Source organism: Amphibalanus amphitrite, unplaced genomic scaffold (genome assembly GCF_019059575.1).
Source record: "Amphibalanus amphitrite isolate SeventyFive unplaced genomic scaffold, NRLGWU_Aamphi_draft 000065F_arrow, whole genome shotgun sequence".
Classification (NCBI taxonomy): domain Eukaryota; kingdom Metazoa; phylum Arthropoda; class Thecostraca; order Balanomorpha; family Balanidae; genus Amphibalanus; species Amphibalanus amphitrite.
The window spans coordinates 228,499-246,508 of NW_024881561.1; the positions used below are offsets into that span (position 1 = coordinate 228,499).

General features: G+C 61.3%; 3 protein-coding genes across 4 annotated transcripts in view; all 3 read left to right on the forward strand.

Moving 5' to 3' along the window:
* Nucleotides 1-8,882, forward strand: part of LOC122378766 (adenomatous polyposis coli protein-like) — a 29,680-nt gene extending 20,798 nt beyond the window's left edge. The window contains exons 13-20 of the mRNA XM_043360232.1: nucleotides 3,494-3,779; nucleotides 4,206-4,475; nucleotides 4,539-5,495; nucleotides 6,700-6,797; nucleotides 7,090-7,439; nucleotides 7,789-7,810; nucleotides 7,919-8,116; nucleotides 8,711-8,882. Of these exons, the coding sequence (XP_043216167.1) occupies nucleotides 3,494-3,779; nucleotides 4,206-4,475; nucleotides 4,539-5,495; nucleotides 6,700-6,797; nucleotides 7,090-7,439; nucleotides 7,789-7,810; nucleotides 7,919-8,116; nucleotides 8,711-8,882 (2,353 nt within the window). The remainder of the gene's footprint in view (nucleotides 1-3,493; nucleotides 3,780-4,205; nucleotides 4,476-4,538; nucleotides 5,496-6,699; nucleotides 6,798-7,089; nucleotides 7,440-7,788; nucleotides 7,811-7,918; nucleotides 8,117-8,710) is intronic.
* Nucleotides 8,883-10,038: 1,156 nt separating this feature from the next.
* Nucleotides 10,039-17,996, forward strand: LOC122378802 (MAP7 domain-containing protein 1-like). Of its 2 annotated transcripts, none has more exons than XM_043360307.1 (2): nucleotides 10,039-10,259; nucleotides 15,489-17,996. In XM_043360307.1, exon 2 carries the CDS (start codon nucleotides 15,497-15,499, stop codon nucleotides 17,477-17,479), a length of 1,983 nt encoding a protein of 660 aa, XP_043216242.1. In that variant the 5' UTR covers nucleotides 10,039-10,259; nucleotides 15,489-15,496; the 3' UTR covers nucleotides 17,480-17,996. The 2 variants fall into 2 exon arrangements, with proteins under 2 accessions (XP_043216242.1, XP_043216243.1); XM_043360308.1 differs by having other exon boundaries at nucleotides 10,039-10,159.
* Nucleotides 11,358-12,775, forward strand: LOC122378767. Its single transcript, XM_043360233.1, has 2 exons — nucleotides 11,358-11,751; nucleotides 11,967-12,775. The coding sequence occupies exons 1-2, from the start codon at nucleotides 11,358-11,360 to the stop codon at nucleotides 12,773-12,775; spliced, it is 1,203 nt and encodes a 400-aa protein (XP_043216168.1).
* Nucleotides 17,997-18,010: the final 14 nt, after the last annotated feature.

An 18,010-nucleotide genomic window follows, 5' to 3' on the forward strand; every position in this document is an offset into this window, starting at 1 on the left:
AATCAAAACACCTGTAAGTAAGTAACCTACTGCCTCACTATTGGAGAGCTTGAAAAATTACTTTAGTTTCACAAAAAGACGCGATTTCTTTACTAGCCTATGCGCCTGTTTCCCTTATTTTGATGTCACATTACATTTCTACCATGCGCAGTAAATCGCACATCACAATTCTGCTTCCCGAATTACGAACACAGCTCGTGGAGCGATGTCTTAGGCAATCGGAAGTGCTCGCGACTCATCATCCTACTCTGTTGTTTTCTGCATAGATATAACAGCGTCTTCAGAAACAGCGATTGACGCAGCCAATCATATCGATATTTTCGAATGGTGCAGAGACTTCTCATGATGTCATAGGTGACAGAATAGTGGCACGACCTGACCATGAGATAGGCGCCAGAATGTGCATTCATCCAGATATTCAGATAGTGCATGACTCAGCTGAGTCAGCTCTCTATTTAAAGTTGGTTCTGGGGAGGTTAATATCCTCATTATGAGTATTCTTCATATTCTGAGCTGGATCGGTGTTGATATACTAAGAAGGGAGAAGCGGTTACCAACTCCCCCAAATGAAGAGCAAGCTTTCGCTCAGACACTTCCTGTCGATTCCATGAATGTTTCCAGTGCGCGGCCCCCGTGCGACCTCTCCGCGGTGCTGCCGCCGACTGAGCCGGCATAGACCCAGCGCGGTCACGGCCAGTGGGCGGAGTTTAGTTGGGTCCGGCGCAACGTGATTGGCCAGCGCTCCCATCCAATCCGCTGCGGTAGCGAACGAGCCTCTATCCGGGTGCAAAATATTATTAGCATTACGAGCCTATGACAAGTGCTCTAAATATTGATATTTTGTTGAGAGACCATATTGATGGAAATTGGCGCTTGAGCTGAAATGTCTAATGTCAAAATTTCAAGCCAATTAGACAAAAACCGAAGAAATTATCGCCGAAAAACAGGGTCTCATGGGTCTGAAATGCATAGTAGGCACCCACCAGGCAATGCATTCCCATGTGTTGCGGTTAGGGTGCTTCTGCACGTGCGCACGTGCAGGGGGCGTTTCCAGATCTCGAGAACGGCTGGGCCGATTGCGCTCAAATTTGGTACACGGTTGGGGACCGGTAAATAGGGTGCCGTGCAAAAGTCAGTTTGGACCCCGTTTGCACGTGCGCACGTGCAGAATGCCGCTTCCAGATCGCAGGAACGGCTGGGCCGATTGCGTTCAAATTTGGCACACCGCTAGTGACCGGTTAGAAGGGTGCTTTGCACAAGCCCCGTTGGAAGTACCCTCTCGCCCTTCCGCACGTGCAGGGCTCACTATCTCGCTCGCTCGTTCTTCGCCCAAAAGGCGTTTTACTGGTATTATTCATGACCAGCTTTGTGATTTTGTTTGGTTTGTTGCTAAGACAGGCTTCCTTCCATCAGCAGTGGTACATGGGAGGGCGATGTGAGTTTTGAACGGTCCGAGTGTCCGACACCATTATCGGAAGCCCGGCGTTGCGCTCGCCGCCACCTCTGGTATCGATGTCGGGCCGTTCAAAACTCTATATCATGCTCCAAAGTCGCGTCATAATTTGCACTTTTATTGTCATGATACTAGTTACGATTCGCAGCACAATTCCTAGTTTGCGTGAGACTCGGATTGTGACTTAATATGTGCAAGATGCAGAGGTGTCATAGAGACATAGACATTCAGCAATGGGTGAAGACTTCCACTGGTGTCCAACTGGCGTCTAACTGAGCAGACGTCCAAGTGGGCGTCCAACTTAGCGCGGACGGAGACTTTCAAGCTAGACGCGCCCAAAGTTAGCGGTCGGCAGCCAGACGCAGTCGCCGTCCAGCTAGACGCGTCTAAGAGTTAGACGTGTATAGCTAGACGCGAAATGGAAGTATCCACCCAATATATTCGTGACATATCGTACACTACTATGCATTTCAGACCCTCTGGAACAGTCCTTTTTGGCTCTTTCTCGTCACTTATACGCTTGATTTCAACCAAACTTTGACACAATGAGTTGCAAGGCCCTACCTAATTTTTACTAATATGGTCTTTTAACAAAATGTCAAAATGAAAGGCATTTGTCATTGACTTGTAATGGTAAAGATTGATCGGAAAACTCTGCGCCTTGGTAGAGGCTAGCATGGCGTAGCAGCGTCAGCTGTTGCGCTGCAGCTAAGCTCCGCCCACTGCGCCGCGACACCGAGACCGGTCATTCGCCGCCCGGGGTCAGAGCAGTGCGGAGCTCTGACTGATTGGAACAAGACACACGCTAACGCAGGTATCCTTGCGTGAATTTATGTCGTATCTCGCGCGGAGAGAATAAGGATGAAGAATGCAATGCATATCGGTGTGTGTATAAAGCGATAAGCACTGCTTCCAGCGACAAATAAGATCCAGAATGTTATTCCCTATAAAATTAAAAGAATCTTATATAATTTATTGGGAGCTTCTCCGCTGCCCTGTTTTCCTACAGGCTATGGCGCAGTTAAGGAGTAACGAGACAGAATCTACCGGATTTTCTTTAGGTACGCATCACGCATGTGACATTCAGCGGCCTTATTTAATTGAGGATATCCACATACCTATGCATGTACCGGCGTTTAGTTTTTTTTATTTGAAAGATTTTTTTTGGGGGGAGGTAAAAATAGTCGATCTTTCCATAATATTTCCACAATGCTTTAAGGATATTGCTGATAGATCTTAGGGCCGAAAAACAATAGAACAGGGAAAGATAGGATGATTCAATCTGAAAATGCAGATGTGCAATATCGAGAGTTAATGACCTCCCATCCTTCACTCCCCCTGTCAGTCTCTCGTCTCTAATCTCTATCTCCGTCACTTGTCTCTGGTCTACCATCATTGTCTGTCTTTCGTCTAGTCTTTGTCTCCGTCTCTGCTCTAGCGTTAATGCATATGTATTGTTTGCTGTCCACAGACCACTAGCCACCGTCTACCGCTCGTCTCATTTTCACTTTGTCTCCTCTTCCTTTTTCTTACTTGCTCCGTCCTTATTTGTTGTAGTAAAAGTTCATGACATGCAAACAAGTGCTCCACTCCGCTGCGCTGCGCGTGCGGCCGGCACGCCGGCCGGCCAGACGGCGACTGCCGCCGACATGACCCGAGGCTGGACCGCAAGTGGGCGGAGCCAAGCCGCAGTGCGCTAGCACGCCACGACCAATCAGAGGGGAGACAGCGCCCAGCCTGTGGCAGCCTCTAAGCAGGGCTCTGACGACCTTAACATTATCTGTCAATGACAAGTGCCTTTATTTTTCATTTTTTGTTATTAGACCATATTGATAAAAATTAGGTAGGGATCTCAAACTACTATTACCAAAGTTTGGTTAAAATCAAACGCATATACAACGAGAAATAGCCTAAAAGGACTGTTCCACAGGGTCTGAAATGCATAATAATTGGATGCGCTCTCCTGATCCGTTGTCGAAGACCAGGTTACCTCACCTGTACACCTGTATTTAGACTCCCGACTGTGTGTTCTGTTCGCAGTCGGGTTCTGCGGCAGCACAACTGTCTGCAGATCCTGCTGGACCAGCTCAAGTCGCCCAGTCTGACCATTGTCAGTAACGCATGCGGCACGCTGTGGAACCTGTCGGCGCGCTGCGCCCATGACCAGCGCACCCTCTGGGAGCTGGGCGCCGTCAGTCAGCTGCGCGCGCTCGTGCACAGCAAACACCAGATGATAGCCAGCGCCAGTGGCGCCGCCCTGCAGAACCTGCTCTCGGCGCGCCCGGAGGCGGCCGCCGAGCCCTCCAGCGCGCCGGCCACGCCCGCGCGCCGGCCGCGCGCCGCCGCCGGCTCGGCGCCGCCGGCCGAGCCGCCGGAGCCGCCGGCGGGCGCCGAGCTGTCGGCGGCGCGTCTGCACGGCGCGGCGCCGCTCTCCAGCAGCCGCGACTCGGTGCGCAGCGCGCTCTCCGACCAGAGCTTCGACCGGCGCCGCTGGGCAGAGCCGCCGCCGCCGCCGCCGCCAGTCGGGCCGGCCGCCGGCGGGGCGCCCGAGCGCGCCCGGCTGGCCGGCGTGGTGCGCGAGGTGGCCCACCGGATGGGTGTGACGGAGACGGAGCTGCGGCGGCTGCTGCTGCAGCCCGACCTGGCCGGCGGCGGACCGGCGCCGGCGGCCGACACCGGCTGGCGGCCGCGCCGTGACCGCGCCGGCTCCCTGCCGCGCGAGCTGTCCGTGCCGCGGCCGGCGTCCGCGCAGGAGCACGACACCTCTTTCCACGAGGAGGAGAGCGACCACCCGACCGACTTCAGCGCGCTGTATGCCGAGGGGCGCGAGGAGGACACGGTGGTGTTCAAGAAGCCGCCGCCGCCGCCGCCGCCGCCACCGATGGGCCGCCCGTCGGCCAGCTGCCAGCTCGACGAGGACACCGTGCACACGTACGCCACCGAGGGCACGCCCTACCAGGCGGGCACCCCGTACAACTTCAGTACGGCCACCTCTCTGCTGGACCTGCGCGAGCCGCCGTCGGCTGGGCCGCCGCCGCCGCCGCCGCCGCCCGCGGGAGAGACGCGCGGCGGCGGCCGGCGGGGCCCGGGCCCGCCCGGCTCCTCGGCGCCGGCCTCTGCGCTCGAGACGCCGCTCATCTTCTCGCGGTCGAGCTCTGTTGGCTCTCTGAGCAGCTTCGAGGGCGCGGCGGCCACCGGCGAGCAGGGCTCGGTGATCAGCGAGTACAGCCGCCAGGTGAGCGGCGCCGTCTCCCCCAGCGACCTGCCCGACTCGCCCAGCCAGATGCCCGGCACGCCGCAGCCGGTGCGCAAACAGGCCAGCGCCGAGCCGCCGCCGCGCGCCGCCAAGCCGGCCGCCGCGCCGCCGCAGAAGGCCGTCACCACCGGTGTTTTCGAGGAGGCACCGCGTCACTTCCAGCAGGAGGGCACGCCGCTAGGCTTCTCGCGCGCCACCAGCCTCAGTTCGCTGACGATTGACGAGCCGCCGCTGGCGCTGCCGCTGCCCGGTCCGCCGCCGCCGGACAGCGACGGGCCGCAGCAGCAGCCGGCGGCGGCAGTCAACGGCGGCGACGGCTCCGACGGCGGCGGGCAGCGCCACTCGGCCGACAGCGGCTCCAGCGACGACGGCGACGACGACATGATCTACGCGTGCATCAAGTCGGCCATGCCCACGCGCAAGTCGCACAGCGTGCGGTCGTCGCGCGAGTCGGGCGGCGGTCCTGCGTTGCCGCCGCGCGGCGCCGCCTCCGAGCCGGGCCGCCGGGCCGGCTCCGGGCGGCACCAGCACCCCCCGCCGCACGCGGCGCGCCGGCCGGCCGCCGCCGCCGCGCCGGCCAAGAGCGGCTCCCGGTCTCCGGGCGGCGGCCGGCTGAACGGCTACCCGCGGCTGTCCCCGCGCAGCTGCGGCGCCGGCGCCGACTCGGCCGCCGACAGCCGCCGCCACCGGCCGCCGCCGCCGCTCATCGAGCGCAACGAGTCCGACTCGGGCTCGTGCGGGGACGACATCCTAGAGCAGATGATCCAGCAGACCATGAACCGAAAGGTGGGCGACCGTCGGCGCGGCTGTCGGGGCAGTGCTCGGTCGTAGTGGGAGCGGGTATAAGGCTGATCGCTTCAGGGTGCTACCTTCCAGCTGGCTTTACTCCTCAAGGTATAATGCAAGTTGTATCAAGCTTGAATATTTACATTGGTTTTACTCGCGTATTTTATTATGAATTTTCATGTCTTTCTTTAAATGTGCCAAGGCTGAGCACCTTAACCCTAGAACGCCTAGGGGGGGGGGGTTGTATCAACCCCCCCCTGAGGTTTTTTCGAAGTGCACGCTAAACGGCTTGTCGTAGCGGGCTGAAATTTTCAATACCCTCTGGGGCAACCTTTGCGCATCTTTTGCCGAAAAAAATTGATCGGGTCATGTCAGGTCACGGAGTTATGACGTCATAAGAGGTACAGCCTCCGGCCGGATTTTCACAAACTGAGTGCCAACGCCCGAGGTTTCCTGCCGGTGGTACGGACATCGGTTGATGGATCGTGATGAAACTTCCCATGCATGTTGGGGCAAGTATTGGCTATCATATGGTATAAGAAATTTGACCGGGTCAGGTCAGGTCACGGAGCTATGACGTCACAAGAGGAACAGCGTCCGGTACTATTTTTGAAAAGCGCCCGAACCACTATTTTGCTAATTCTTGTCACCTCAATGGGAATATGCAGCAATATTAGCTTCTATAGGGAGCAAATGGACCTCCCAAATCCAAAAATACAATCAGATTTCAAAAATTTAAATTTTGATTTTTCGAATTTCTGCCGCCGACTGTGACCTTGCCGACTTCCGGCGCTCCCAACGCGCCATTTTTAGAGCTAGGGAAACGAAATACATACCAAACGATAGAGAATGGATCAAGGAACACGATAGTGAAGGTTTCTAGTCGATATCTCCCACCGTTTTGCCGCAATCGCCGCCGAAAGTTGAAAAAAGTCTATTTTTCCGAAAATTTGACCTTTGACCGGTCAAAAGTAGGTCAATGCTGACCTAGGACCAAAAAATATACCACCAATCGCGAGATCTCGTTGAGAGCAATCCGTTGGTTTTTTCCGCTAAGCTCTACGACCTTCCGTTTCGAAACGCCAGGGGGGGGTCGTAACAACCCCCCCCCCCCTGGTCGTTCGTGTTATGAGAAATGGCCTGGTCGTGCGAGGGTTAATCATTATTCCCGTGCCGCTGTGTGACCGGCCGCCCCCGCACGCAGGATGACCGATCGGGGCTCGGCGACTCGCCCTCCCGCCGGGCGGCCGGCGCTTCCTCGGCGCACCACGGCCAGAGCTGGAGCGTCAAGCAGTACCACCGGTAAGTAGCTGTATTCAGCGTGACAGTCCACTGACCGGTCTGCTCCCGAGGGATCGCAGGGACCGACTGAGCTCACCATTGACCGCGCATTGTTCTGTATGCAGAATACATATTGGTACCATTTTCGATGTGCGTACCCGGGGAGTACCTCTGGCAGTGTCTGTTACCATCTGTAGTGCAGCAAGCGCTTTTATATTGTTATGTTCGATGCTTTGCAATTGTGTGTTAAATATGTCCTGACGTTATTCCTACACCCCTGTTCTGACCTGCCGTTCGCTCCCCGTCTGACCAGGTACACGGAGCGCCAGGCGAGCGGCGCCGCCCGGCTGGCGCGCGCCGGTCTGCCGCTGCCGCCGCCGCCGCCGGCCGCCGAGCGGCCCCGCCAGTACGCCGTCGAGGGCACGCCCGTCAACTTCTCGCGCGCGGAGAGCCTCTCCGACCTGGAGCTGGAGGAGGCGGAGCCGGCCGAGCGGGCCGCGCCGCCGCCGCCGCCGCCGCCGGCGCCGGCCGGGGACACGCCGACCGTGTACGCCACCGAGGGCACGCCGGGCGTGTTCTCGCGGGCCGACAGCCTCAGTGACATCTGCGCGGCGGTGGAGCGGCCCGCCGGACCGGACGGCCGGCCGTCTGCGGCCACTAACGGTCAGTGGCCGGCGGCACTGCTGCCGGAGGGAGCAGGTGGTGGGCTGGGTTAGTCTGTGAGACATGTGAGTGAGGATTGGTAGCTCATGCATGCGGAAGTCAGTATTGGTTGGAAGGATTCAGCCATGATGGCATCATTTCTAAGTTCGGACTGTGGTGTTACAACTGAGTAGGTTTCCCGTCCGACGTTTTCGACATCATATGCATTATGAATTATGATCCATGTCTGACTCTGAAGTCACGTCACATGCTGACCGTGCCCTCACGCTATGTCTTCTGTACTCTCATCCTGTCGGTATTTCGCGCCTGGCTTGTCTGACAATGTCCCGACCTCTGGTCTGGTCTGCAGGTGTGGACGGCCACGACTGGCGGCAGCCGCCCGCGGCTGGCGGCGGCGGCGGGCGGTCCGTCGGCTCGCCGCCGGGCGCCGCCGGCGGCACGTCCGCCCTCTCCCGTCCGAGCTCGCTGAGCTCGCTCAGCCTGCACTCGAGCGGCGGCGACACGGACAGCGAGACGGACGACATGCTGCTGGAGCGCTGCATCAGCTCGGCCATGCCCAAGACGAGCCGCTCCGACTCTGCGCAGCGGCGCCGCCAGCGCCGGCGGGCGCACAGGAGGAGACGCGGCGCCGGCAGCGGCGACGGCGAGCAGTGGCCGCAGCACCAGCAGCTCGACCAGCAGCCCCAGCAGCAGCAGCAGCAGTCGCGGCGGCGGCCGTGGCCGGCGGACGGCTGGTCCCATCTCCCGGAGGGTGGCCACTCGGAGCCGGCGCGGCCGCTGGCCGGCTCGCGGTGGTCGGAGCCGGGCCGCGCGCCCGCTCACCACCGCCGGCCGCCGCCGGACGCCGGGCGCGCCCCGCCGGCTGCCATCTGGGTGGACGGGTACCCGCCGCCGGCGGAGGGCGGCCGCGCCTCGCGCCGACAGCCCGGCCCGACACCTAACGGCCACCGCGGGCCGGGGGAGCCGGGCGGAGCGGACCACCCGACCGGTGCTCCTCAGCAGCAGCAGCCTCAGCCTCAGCCGCCGCGCCGGCCGACGGAGGCCGGGGAGGGACCGGCACCGCGCCGGGACTTGGCCGGCGCTGGAGACGGTGCCAGCGGTGCGGAGGGCGTCCGCCCGGCGGCGGCGCCGGCTCTGAGCGGCGGCCCGGCGGCGGACGCGGTCGGCGGCGCCGGCCGGCCCGTCCGGTCCCCCGAGCCGGTCCGCGGCGCACCCAAGCCGTGCGTGCCGCCCAAGCCGAGTCTGGCGGCGCGGCGCGGCGCTCCGGCCAGCCCGCTGCTGCCGCCCGCGGTGGCGCCCAAGCCGCGGGTGGTCAGCGACCGGGCCGCCGCCGGCGCGACGGGGAGGACGCCGGAGCCGCCACCGACCAACGGAGACCAGAGCGACACATCGGCGGGCGACGGCGCGCCCAAGCGCAAATCGGTCATCATCACCTCCCTGTGAACCCGCGGCGGCGGCGGCGGCCGCTGTGTCGGGTACAGACGTGCATTACAGACGTGCCATAAGACGCTGTGAACGCTGTTTGTGAGGAGCGCGTAGCCGGCGGCGACAGACGGGCTGCTCCTCGACCGGGTTTCCTCGATGAGCCGGCTTTTTAAACATATGCTGAAAAGCAAGCTTTTATGCGCCCATGCCTGTGGCCCGTGCTTTTTGTGGCCATATGCTATTTTGGTGGCGTGCCATGTGATTTTATACTCATGCGCGTGCAATCGTTGCAGTCCGAAAATAACATACCCTCCCCTCGCTGTATTACCATGCGGAGTGTGACGTAGTGGTTGTGACGTGGCTGCGCTTGGCTCGTGAATCGTAACAATACACGTTTGAACAATTTATCTCGGTCATGGCTACCTCTCGGCATAGGCTGACACAGTCCGTGAGTGTTTATAGGGTCGGGGAGCAAGATAAACGGTCTTATGCTTATGTCAAAGCCATACATACCACTTAATAGTTTCTCCCGTCTCCCGAAACGTTTTTTTTTTTTTTTGCAATGGGTTTATGATTTTTCTAAGCTAATAAATGATCAGCAAAGAAAATAAAACCTTTTTATAAAAAAAAATATTCTAGGAACTGAACTCTTCAGTTTTAAAACAGGGAAATGACCCGTGCAAGGCATACATTACTCAGCAAGGCACTTTTTCGGGACGAGAAATGGAATATCTTTGCCTAGGATGATCGTTGGGCCGTAAAAGCTCCTGATTTGTGCTTGTCTCAGCTCAAGCTACGGAACTGCTATTCCGGTTCAAGACCCGAAAACTCCATGTGGCCATGTTCCCTGCTAAATACACTGTAGGCTTTGGCCGAGGGCTTTGAGTGACTGCGTGAAATGTGGCATTGGGCCCCACGGATTACATCGAAAAAGTTATCGCATTTCGGTGAATTTGCGCGCTGCTGATATCTGGTTCGCGACTGGAGATGCTGACTTTTCAGTTTTCAAAGTATATTAGTGCAAAGTGAGTAATAATTAGTATTGTTTTAAAAGAATAGGTTCATACTGAGGCAAAATGGCTGCTATTTAGCACACGTCGTTTTGAACTCCGTGGCGCTTTTTGCATTTCTGGCGCGGTTGGCGCTTGGGGCAAGGCCCTATATACCGCTTGGGGGGCCTGGGGCTTGAGTAGTTATTTGCCGTTTGTTTCCCAAAATTGTTGTTGACTGTGTTGACTGTTGACCCTCAAATTTTGAGATCAAGATTGGGCCCTTGAATTAAGAAAGATAATTCAGTAAGCAGTCTCTGGGTGCAGGGCGAGGAAAGCTTATTCAAACCTTTCAGTCCGAGGGGAACAGTCAATTTTAGATTTCTATTCTTGTCCAAATCTCTGGGTAAGAAGGTTGGTGCAGCATGCACTATTTTTAGTTGTGACTTTCTCTTCTTTCGTATGCTTGCTTGGAATAAACTTTTGTGACTTTCTCTTCTTTCGTATCAGTATGCTTGCTTTGAATACTTATTGGTCAGAGAGTGGCACATAACCATAAAGGTGGGCATCCACTGGTTAGGTGCTTTATGCGCGCAATCATCTGTCTTGTGCTTAGTGCGCACAAAATTGGAAGCATTTTAAGTTGTGAGGAGAAGAGAAGTTAACTAATCTTCAGTTATCAGTGTGTGATTCAGCGCCAAACAGGTGCCAAATAATCAGCTGACTGCAATTCATAATGCATTTGATGCTGAACAATGTTTGGGGCACCGCCCATAGACTCCAATGTTAAATTCAGTGTGTAATCAACCAGTGGATGGTGACCTTAACATATCCAAATCACATGCAGGTAATGATTTGAAGGCACATTTGATCTTGATGCTTGTAGTCTTTTTGAAGTTGTCTTTTCAAAAGTTTGCAACTGGGTTTTGTGTCCCTATGTTTTTGTTTATGCTTGACTCCATGTGTCGGCGGTTGCTGTGGTATTGAATGTGACTGTAGTGTGTGAGTCAGGCATTGCAGCATGCCCTGTGAGCCCGCGGCGGCGTCGGCGAACAATGGGGCCGGGTCGTCTTCTTCACTTGACCCCCGCCGCTGAGTGATGGCCACCGCCGCGACGGGCTGGTGTGGGGTGAGTGTGCCGGCCAGCCAGTCCTGCTCTGGCTGGCCGGCCGTGCGGTCCATATATACAGTCTACTCGTGGTTGTTCCCGTTTTACTTTCTACAAGCTATTTCGGCCTTACGCCAGAGTGAAGACGTCTTGACGACGACAGCTTCCGCGTCAGAGACGGTGCTGACGTCAGTGACAGGGCCGGTGATGTCAGTCACCTGGCCGGCAGCAGCGGCGGCTGCCAGTCACCTCAGCAGTAGCGGCGCCCCCAGCCAGTCGCCTGGCCGTCAGCGGCCGGCGGCCCCAGTCGTTTTGCCGCCATTACCCTTCGACGTCCGCCTAATCCCCGAGTATGACGGCAGCACCGACGTCGTGGAGTGGTTTGGCCGGACTGAGATGCTGTGTCGGCTGCGTGGTGTGCCGGTGGAGTCAGTGCTGCCGCTGCGGCTCTCGGGCGGTGCGTTCGCTGTTTGGTCACAGCTGCCCGCCCACAGCCAGTCCTCGCTGGTGGCCGTCCGCGGCGCACCGTATGCAGCCTTCGCCCTTGACCAGCACGCAGCGTACGAAGCCTTCTCAGCACGGCGGCTGAGGCCGGGGGAGTCAGCTGACGTGTTTCTGGCCGACCTGCGGCGGTTGGCGGCCCTGTTCGGCGGACTGCCAGAGCGCGCGCTGACCTGCGCGTTCGTCGCGGGGCTGCCGGACGACGTCCGCCAGACCATTCGCGCCGGCTCCAAGGCTGAAGGACTGGACCTGACTACCATCGTGGTTCGCGCTCGAGCCATTCTCAGCAGTGAGCGAGTCTCAGCGGCGGCAGTGCAGCAACGGGCCGTGGCACCGTCCCCCGACCAGCGTCCTGCCTCGCCGCGTAGTCGGCCTCGGCGCCCTCCGCGCCGCATGCGCTGCTGGGCTTGCGGGGAGCTCGGTCACATCGCGGCGAGGTGCCAGCAGCGATCGGGAAACGGAACCGGGGAGGACGGGTCAGCACCGCCGTCCTCTCCTGCGCAGCACTGAGCGGTGCGCTGCCCATCACGCGGCTGAGGGTGGAAGGCCGCGAGTGCAGCGTCCTGATTGACACCGGCAGCACAGAGAACATCATTTACGCTCCCCACTGTACGCAGTGGAGACCGCGGCAGGTGCGCGTGACCACCATCAGTGGGGGTCAGCTGGAGTGCTGCGGTGTTGGCGCCGTGGTCGTGGAGGCGCCGACGGGCCACCGCGGCACACTCGAGACGGTGGTGGTGGAGAAGCGGCCTCTGGGAGTGGATATGGTCCTCGGGATCGCAGGCGTCTCTGCACTGGGTGGCGTGACCGTGCTCTCCCCATCTGAGGTCCGCTTTTGTGGAGCGGTGTGCGGTGAGCCACTGGGCGTGGATGCGCCGGACTTCCGTGTGTGCTTTGACTCGGCGGAGCGGAGATGGACCGTGGCCTGGAAATGGCGTGACGGCGAAGGTCCCGAGTGCCTGACGAACACTGTCGCCCAGTATACAGTGCCGTCAGCCGCACGCCGTGAATATGACGCGGAATTGGACGCATGGATCGCACAGGGCTGGCTAGTGCCGTACGATGAGGACCGCCATGGGGCGGCGAAGGGGCTGGTGCCGCTGATGGCTGTGCAGCAGAGCAACAAGGCCAAAGTGCGCCCGGTAATGGATTACCGCGAGCTGAACGGTTTTGTATCGGCTCACACAGCCGATGCTGATGTGTGTGCTGATCAGCTCCGGAAGTGGCGCCGTCATGGCGCAAACGTGGCGGTGATAGACCTAAAGCGCGCCTACCTGCAAGTGCATGTAGAGGAGCGGCTCTGGCCGTACTAGACTGTGATGGTTCGAGGCCAGAGGTTTTGCCTGACACGCTTAGGTTTTGGCCTTAATACAGCCCCTCAGATAATGAAGGCCGTTGTGAGGTCCGTGCTGGAGCAGGACCCGGACGTACAGCGTGCCGTCCTTCCGTATGTGGACGATCTTCTGGTAAACGAAGACGTGCTGAGCGCAGACAGTGTGGTGGCGCACTTCGAGAAGTTCGGGCTGAACTGTAAGCCCCCAGAGCGGGCAGCCAGCGGAGCTCGGCTGCTGGGCCTGCGCGTCCAGACTCCAGGCAGAGGGCGGCAAACTGCAGTGGACTCGGGACAACGCGGTGGGAGCGCCGCCGGCACCTGTCACGCGCCGTGCCGTGTTCTCGTGGTGTGGGCGGCTGGTGGCACACCTGCCCTTGTGTGGATGGCTCAGGCCTGCGGTGGCCTGGCTCAAACGGCGTGTGAACCAGATGACTCGGGCGTGGGATGACGTCACCGATGACGCAGCGCTGCGTGCTCAGCTGGACTATGTTGCAGGCCGCTTGAATGGTGACGACCCAGCCCGCGGCACGTGGTGCGTTGAGGGTGACGCCATGGTTGTTTGGACGGACGCCAGCTCCCTGGCCACCGGAGTCGTGCTGGAGTCAGCGGACGGTGACGTCATCGAGGACGCGTGCTGGCTAAGACATAATGAGGCCACGCACATCAACATGGCCGAGCTGGACGCCGCCATCCAAGGCGTCAACCTGGCTGTCGCCTGGGGAGCGCGGACAATCGATCTCCGCACCGACTCGGCCACTGTTCATCGCTGGCTTGATGACGCCATCAGCGGCCGCGCGCGCCTCAGAACAAAGGCGCACGGTGAGCTGTTGATTCGGCGACGTGTGGGGATCATCTGTCAGCTGGTCGGTGAGCTGCGGCTACGACTGTCGGTGACGCTCGTGCGGTCGGCTGAGAACCGAGCTGACGCACTGACGCGAGTCCCCAAAGACTGGCTTCGTAACGTGAGTGTGACTCGAGAGTGCGAGTCTCCATCGCCCGGAGTCAGTGCGGCGGTCGTCTCCGAGCCGCCGCCTCTGGCCTGGCCGGTGCCGCCGCTGGGCGTGCCGACGGCGGTACGGCGGACGAGCTCCGTGCAGCCGTGTGCCAGTCACACGATCGGGCCGGCCACCCCGGTGTCCGTCGGACATTGTACTTTGCCCGCCGTGATGTGTCGCGTGACGTCACCCGGGCTATGGCTCGTGCGGTGGTGGAGAACTGTGACGCGTGCCGCTCGATTGACACGGCCCCGGTGCGGTGGAGACATGGCTCGCTCGGCGTGTCTGTCCCGTGGCAGCGCATATCCATCGACGTCACCCATCACCGCGGACAGAACTACCTCACCATCATTGACTGTGGGCCATCGCGCTTCTGCGTATGGCGCTCGCTGCGTCGCGCCAACGCCATCGAGATTGTTGGCCACCTAGAGCAGCTATTTCTCGAGCGCGGAGCCCCTGAGGAGATCCTGACAGACAATGACACGGTGTTCCGTGGCCGTCATATGGCTGTGCTCGCGGCGCGGTGGAGAGTGGCTCTCAGATTCCGAGCTGTCCACGAGCCAGGCGGGAATGGTGTGGTGGAACGGTGCCATCGGACAATCAAAGTCATCGCCGCGAGGCGCCAGTGTACCGTGGCCGAAGCGGTTCACATTTACAACGTGACCCCGCGCGATGGAGTGACGGCAGAGTCCGCCCCGGCATCCGGGGTGTATCAGTACACCGTGCGGGATTGTATTCGGTCCGCGCCGTCTGACGCCGCTGAAGCTAGCGAGCGGCACTCACCCGAGTCTGACGACCGGTGTCGTGTTAGGCCGCCGCTATCTGACGCCACGGAGGCTGTGGGGTCACCCCCACTTGTATCTGACGGGGCGCGTCTCAGAGTGGGGGACAGGGTGTGGGTGCGCCGACGTGGGACACGCTGCACAGATATGTCACGGCGCGGGACGGTGACGGGCTTGGTGTCGCGACAGGTAGTCGAGGTCGATGGGGTCCCATGGCACGTCAGAAGCGTTCGTCACCGATGTGACCGGCAGGACAGCGACGGGGACAGTGACAGTGTCGATGACGGCGACGGGGACAGTGACAGTGTCGATGACGGGCCGCGATTGTACGTGGACTGTCACTGGGAGGCAACCGAGGACGGCGCTGACGCGGTTGTAGACAATGGAACGACCGTGCGTGCTGTGCCTGAGACACTGCAGCACGCCACGGAGCAGACGGGGACTGAGCCCCCTGCAGCCGAGCCGGCTGTGGCTGAGCCTCCTGCAGCCGAGCCGGCTCAGGTCGAGCCGGTGCTGCTGCGGCGGAGCGCCCGCCTGCAGAGTCGGATGGTCCGTTAGTGGTGCGTACTGCAGTGTGGTCCACTGAAAATGTACTAGTATGATTCTTGAGTATCAGGTGGGAGTGTGTCGGCGGTTGCTGTGGTATCGAATGTGACTGTAGTGTGTGAGTCAGGCATTGCAGCGTGCCCTGTGAGCCCGCCGCGGCGTCGGCGAACAATGGGGCCGGGTCGTCTTCTTCACTTGACACCCGCCGCTGAGTGATGGCCACCGCCGCGACGGGCTGGTGTGGAGTGAGTGTGCCGGCCAGCCAGTCCTGCTCTGGCTAGCCGGCCGTGCGGTCCATATATACAGTCTACTCGTGGTTGTTCCCGTTTTACTTTCTACACTCCATTCACAGCCCGCTTTGTGCCGACAGGATACCCCATGGAGATGGACACCTCAGGGGACTGGCCAGAGGAGCCGCTGCGGCTGGCCGGCCTGCCGCCTGCCTGGGATGAATTCAACCAGCTGTCGTCACCCCCGGCGCCATCACCGTCGCCGGCGCGGACCGCCAGCTCGGCCCGGCGCAGCCGCCGGCGCCTCTCCGGGATTCAGCCCTGCTCCTCGCACCGTATGACGCTGCGGCGCCGCAGCGGCGTGGCCCCGCTGTCCCCAGTGGAGCGCTCCCTGGGCGCCCTGCAGCTGGGAGACGGCGGCCCCGAGGAGCGGCCGTCGTCGACCAGTCCCGCGCCGGCTGCCGTCGACGTCCCGCCGTTGTCGCCACCGCCGCCGCCGCCGCCGCCGCCGCCGCAGCCTGGTACGGCGGAGAAGCCGGCGCGGCGTCCCGCCCGGCGCCGCTCGCTGGTGCTGCTGAACGCCCCGCCGCCGGCGCCGGCCGCCGAGACCACGCGGAAGTCGCGGCGGCGCTCGTTCGGCGGCCGGTCCGCGGCCGACAGAGACCTGGCCGACGCGGTGCCGGAGCCGAGCGACGGCGTCGACAAGGAGAACGGGTGGCTGGGAGACGGGGAGCGGCCGTCGTCGCCCGTCCAGTCCGGCCAGGACCGGGGCCGGTCGGCCAGCGAGACCGACCTGCTCAGGGAGGTGGCGGAGTGGCGGCGCGGGGCCAGCGCGGGGAGCCGGGCGGCGGGGCCGGAGGGAGACACGGCGGACGGCTGCGGGTCTGTGGCGGCCCGCGACACGGCACAGGACGCCGCCAGTGCCGACGAACCAGCCGCCAGCCAGCAGCCCCGCCGGCCAGCGGCGGCTAGCCGGCGGCAGCGGCGCCGGTCCGCCGGCGGCGCCCTGTTCCCTGCCGCCGAGCTACCGGCCCCGCCGGACTCCGCGGCCGCCGGTGCCGAGACGGAGACCATGGAGTCGGCAGCAGCAGTCACCTCTGTCGCCTCCGACACCGCCGCTACAGACACCGCCGCCGGCCCCTCGGCGCCGACGCCCGCAGCCGGCACCTCGGTGCAGTCCGCGACTGGACTCCCGGCCGAGCTGGTGATGTATTATTTGAACCAGAACTACCAGCCGCCGGCCGAGAGCCGCCTGCCCACCATCGCGGAGGAGGTGGCCGAGCCGGCGGCGCCGGCGCGCCCGGCCCGGACGGCGCGGCGCCGCTGCGCAGCTGACCTGGGTGTGGTCAGGAAGTGCGCCATGGAGCTGACACCGGCCAAACAGCGGCTCCGAAAGCTGAAGGCCCAGCGGTTGAACGGCAAGGCGCGCAGCCGCAAAGGTCGTCCGACTACGCTCAAGTTGAGTAAGCAGCTGGACGCGCGGCTGAATGAGCTTGATTTGTTCCACAAAGAGCAAGAGGCGCGGGAAAGGGCGGAGCAAGAGGCTCGGGAACGGGCGGAGCAAGAGGCTCGGGAGCTGGCAGAGCGAGAAGGGCGGGAACGGCAGACGGCGGCCGTCCCAGACTGCGCCGGGTCCGCAGAGAACGAGCCTATGGACGTGGAGTCGGCCCCTGCACCGCTCCCGTCGCCGCCGCTAGCGGGGAGCGCGGCCCGCTCGCCCGGCTCCGACTGCGGCCAGTCGCCGCTGCTGGGCCGTCCGCCGCGCTCGCCGGCGCCGCTGGGCCCGCTGCCGCTGGTTGTGCCCGACCTGGACGCCACCTGGACCCGCTCGCCGGCGCTGGGCGACGTGGACCTGGACGGCAGCGTGCTGAGCCGCGCCGGCTCCGAGCTGGTGCTGGAGCTGACCCGCTCCAGCGTCGACTCGACCCTGTCGGACGGGCGGTCACCGGACGGCCCGCCGCCGCCGGTACGGAGGGCGGCCGCGTCTCCTGTGATCGTGGGCGGCGGTGAGTTGAATCTGGCGGCGCTGCGGCGCGCCGACCGACTCAGTGACGGCGAGGAGGCGCCCTCGCCGTGTGTGGGCGGCCGCCTGGACCGGGCTGTGCTGCTCTCCCCCGGCGACTCGACGTGACGGCCCAGCCGCGTGCCGGGCGCTCCCGGGACGCTGGGCGGGCAGAGTGGGGACTGAGGCGTGGGCCCAGCGAGGCGTGTGCTGAATTCAGTGTCGGTGGCACGTGGCGGTGCTAATGCTACGTCAGTTGTGATGACGTGACTCTTAGTAGATTTTCGGACTTGTGTGATGGGATATGTTGATATGGTGTCGGCGTTACGTGATGCATTGATCGGAGCTGTTTTCGGTGTGGGTACCGATCCGAGGACCACCCTGCTGCTCTGGATCTGAGGGGTCGCCCTCAGATTCTGCAGCTTCAGATCCCGTCTCTGTGCACGCGTCGTCATGTCAGCAGTGGGTGAAGTGTCTTGCAATCTACTGTCATACGTGGAAGTAGTGGAATATTTTAGATCTTGCCCAGATCGTGCCATTACGCGACATCCAATTCTCGTGTGCTCCAATATGCCGAAGTTGTCGGCTCTTTGGTTCTGTGTTCTTCGCTAACGTGCTACACTGTAAATACATACGAATGTCGTAATCACCGCTGTGATC

What these genes read in the sequence shown, in the direction of transcription:
- LOC122378767 (XM_043360233.1), top strand. Translation starts at nt 11,358, where the DNA reads ATGCTGTGTCGGCTGCGTGGTGTGCCGGTGGAGTCAGTGCTGCCGCTG. An exon ending in CGCTCGAGCCATTCTCAGCA is followed by an intron (nt 11,752 to 11,966) that starts GTGAGCGAGTCT and finishes TCTCCTGCGCAG; the next exon opens with CACTGAGCGGTGCGCTGCCC.
- LOC122378802 (XM_043360307.1), top strand. Translation starts at nt 15,497, where the DNA reads ATGGAGATGGACACCTCAGGGGACTGGCCAGAGGAGCCGCTGCGGCTG.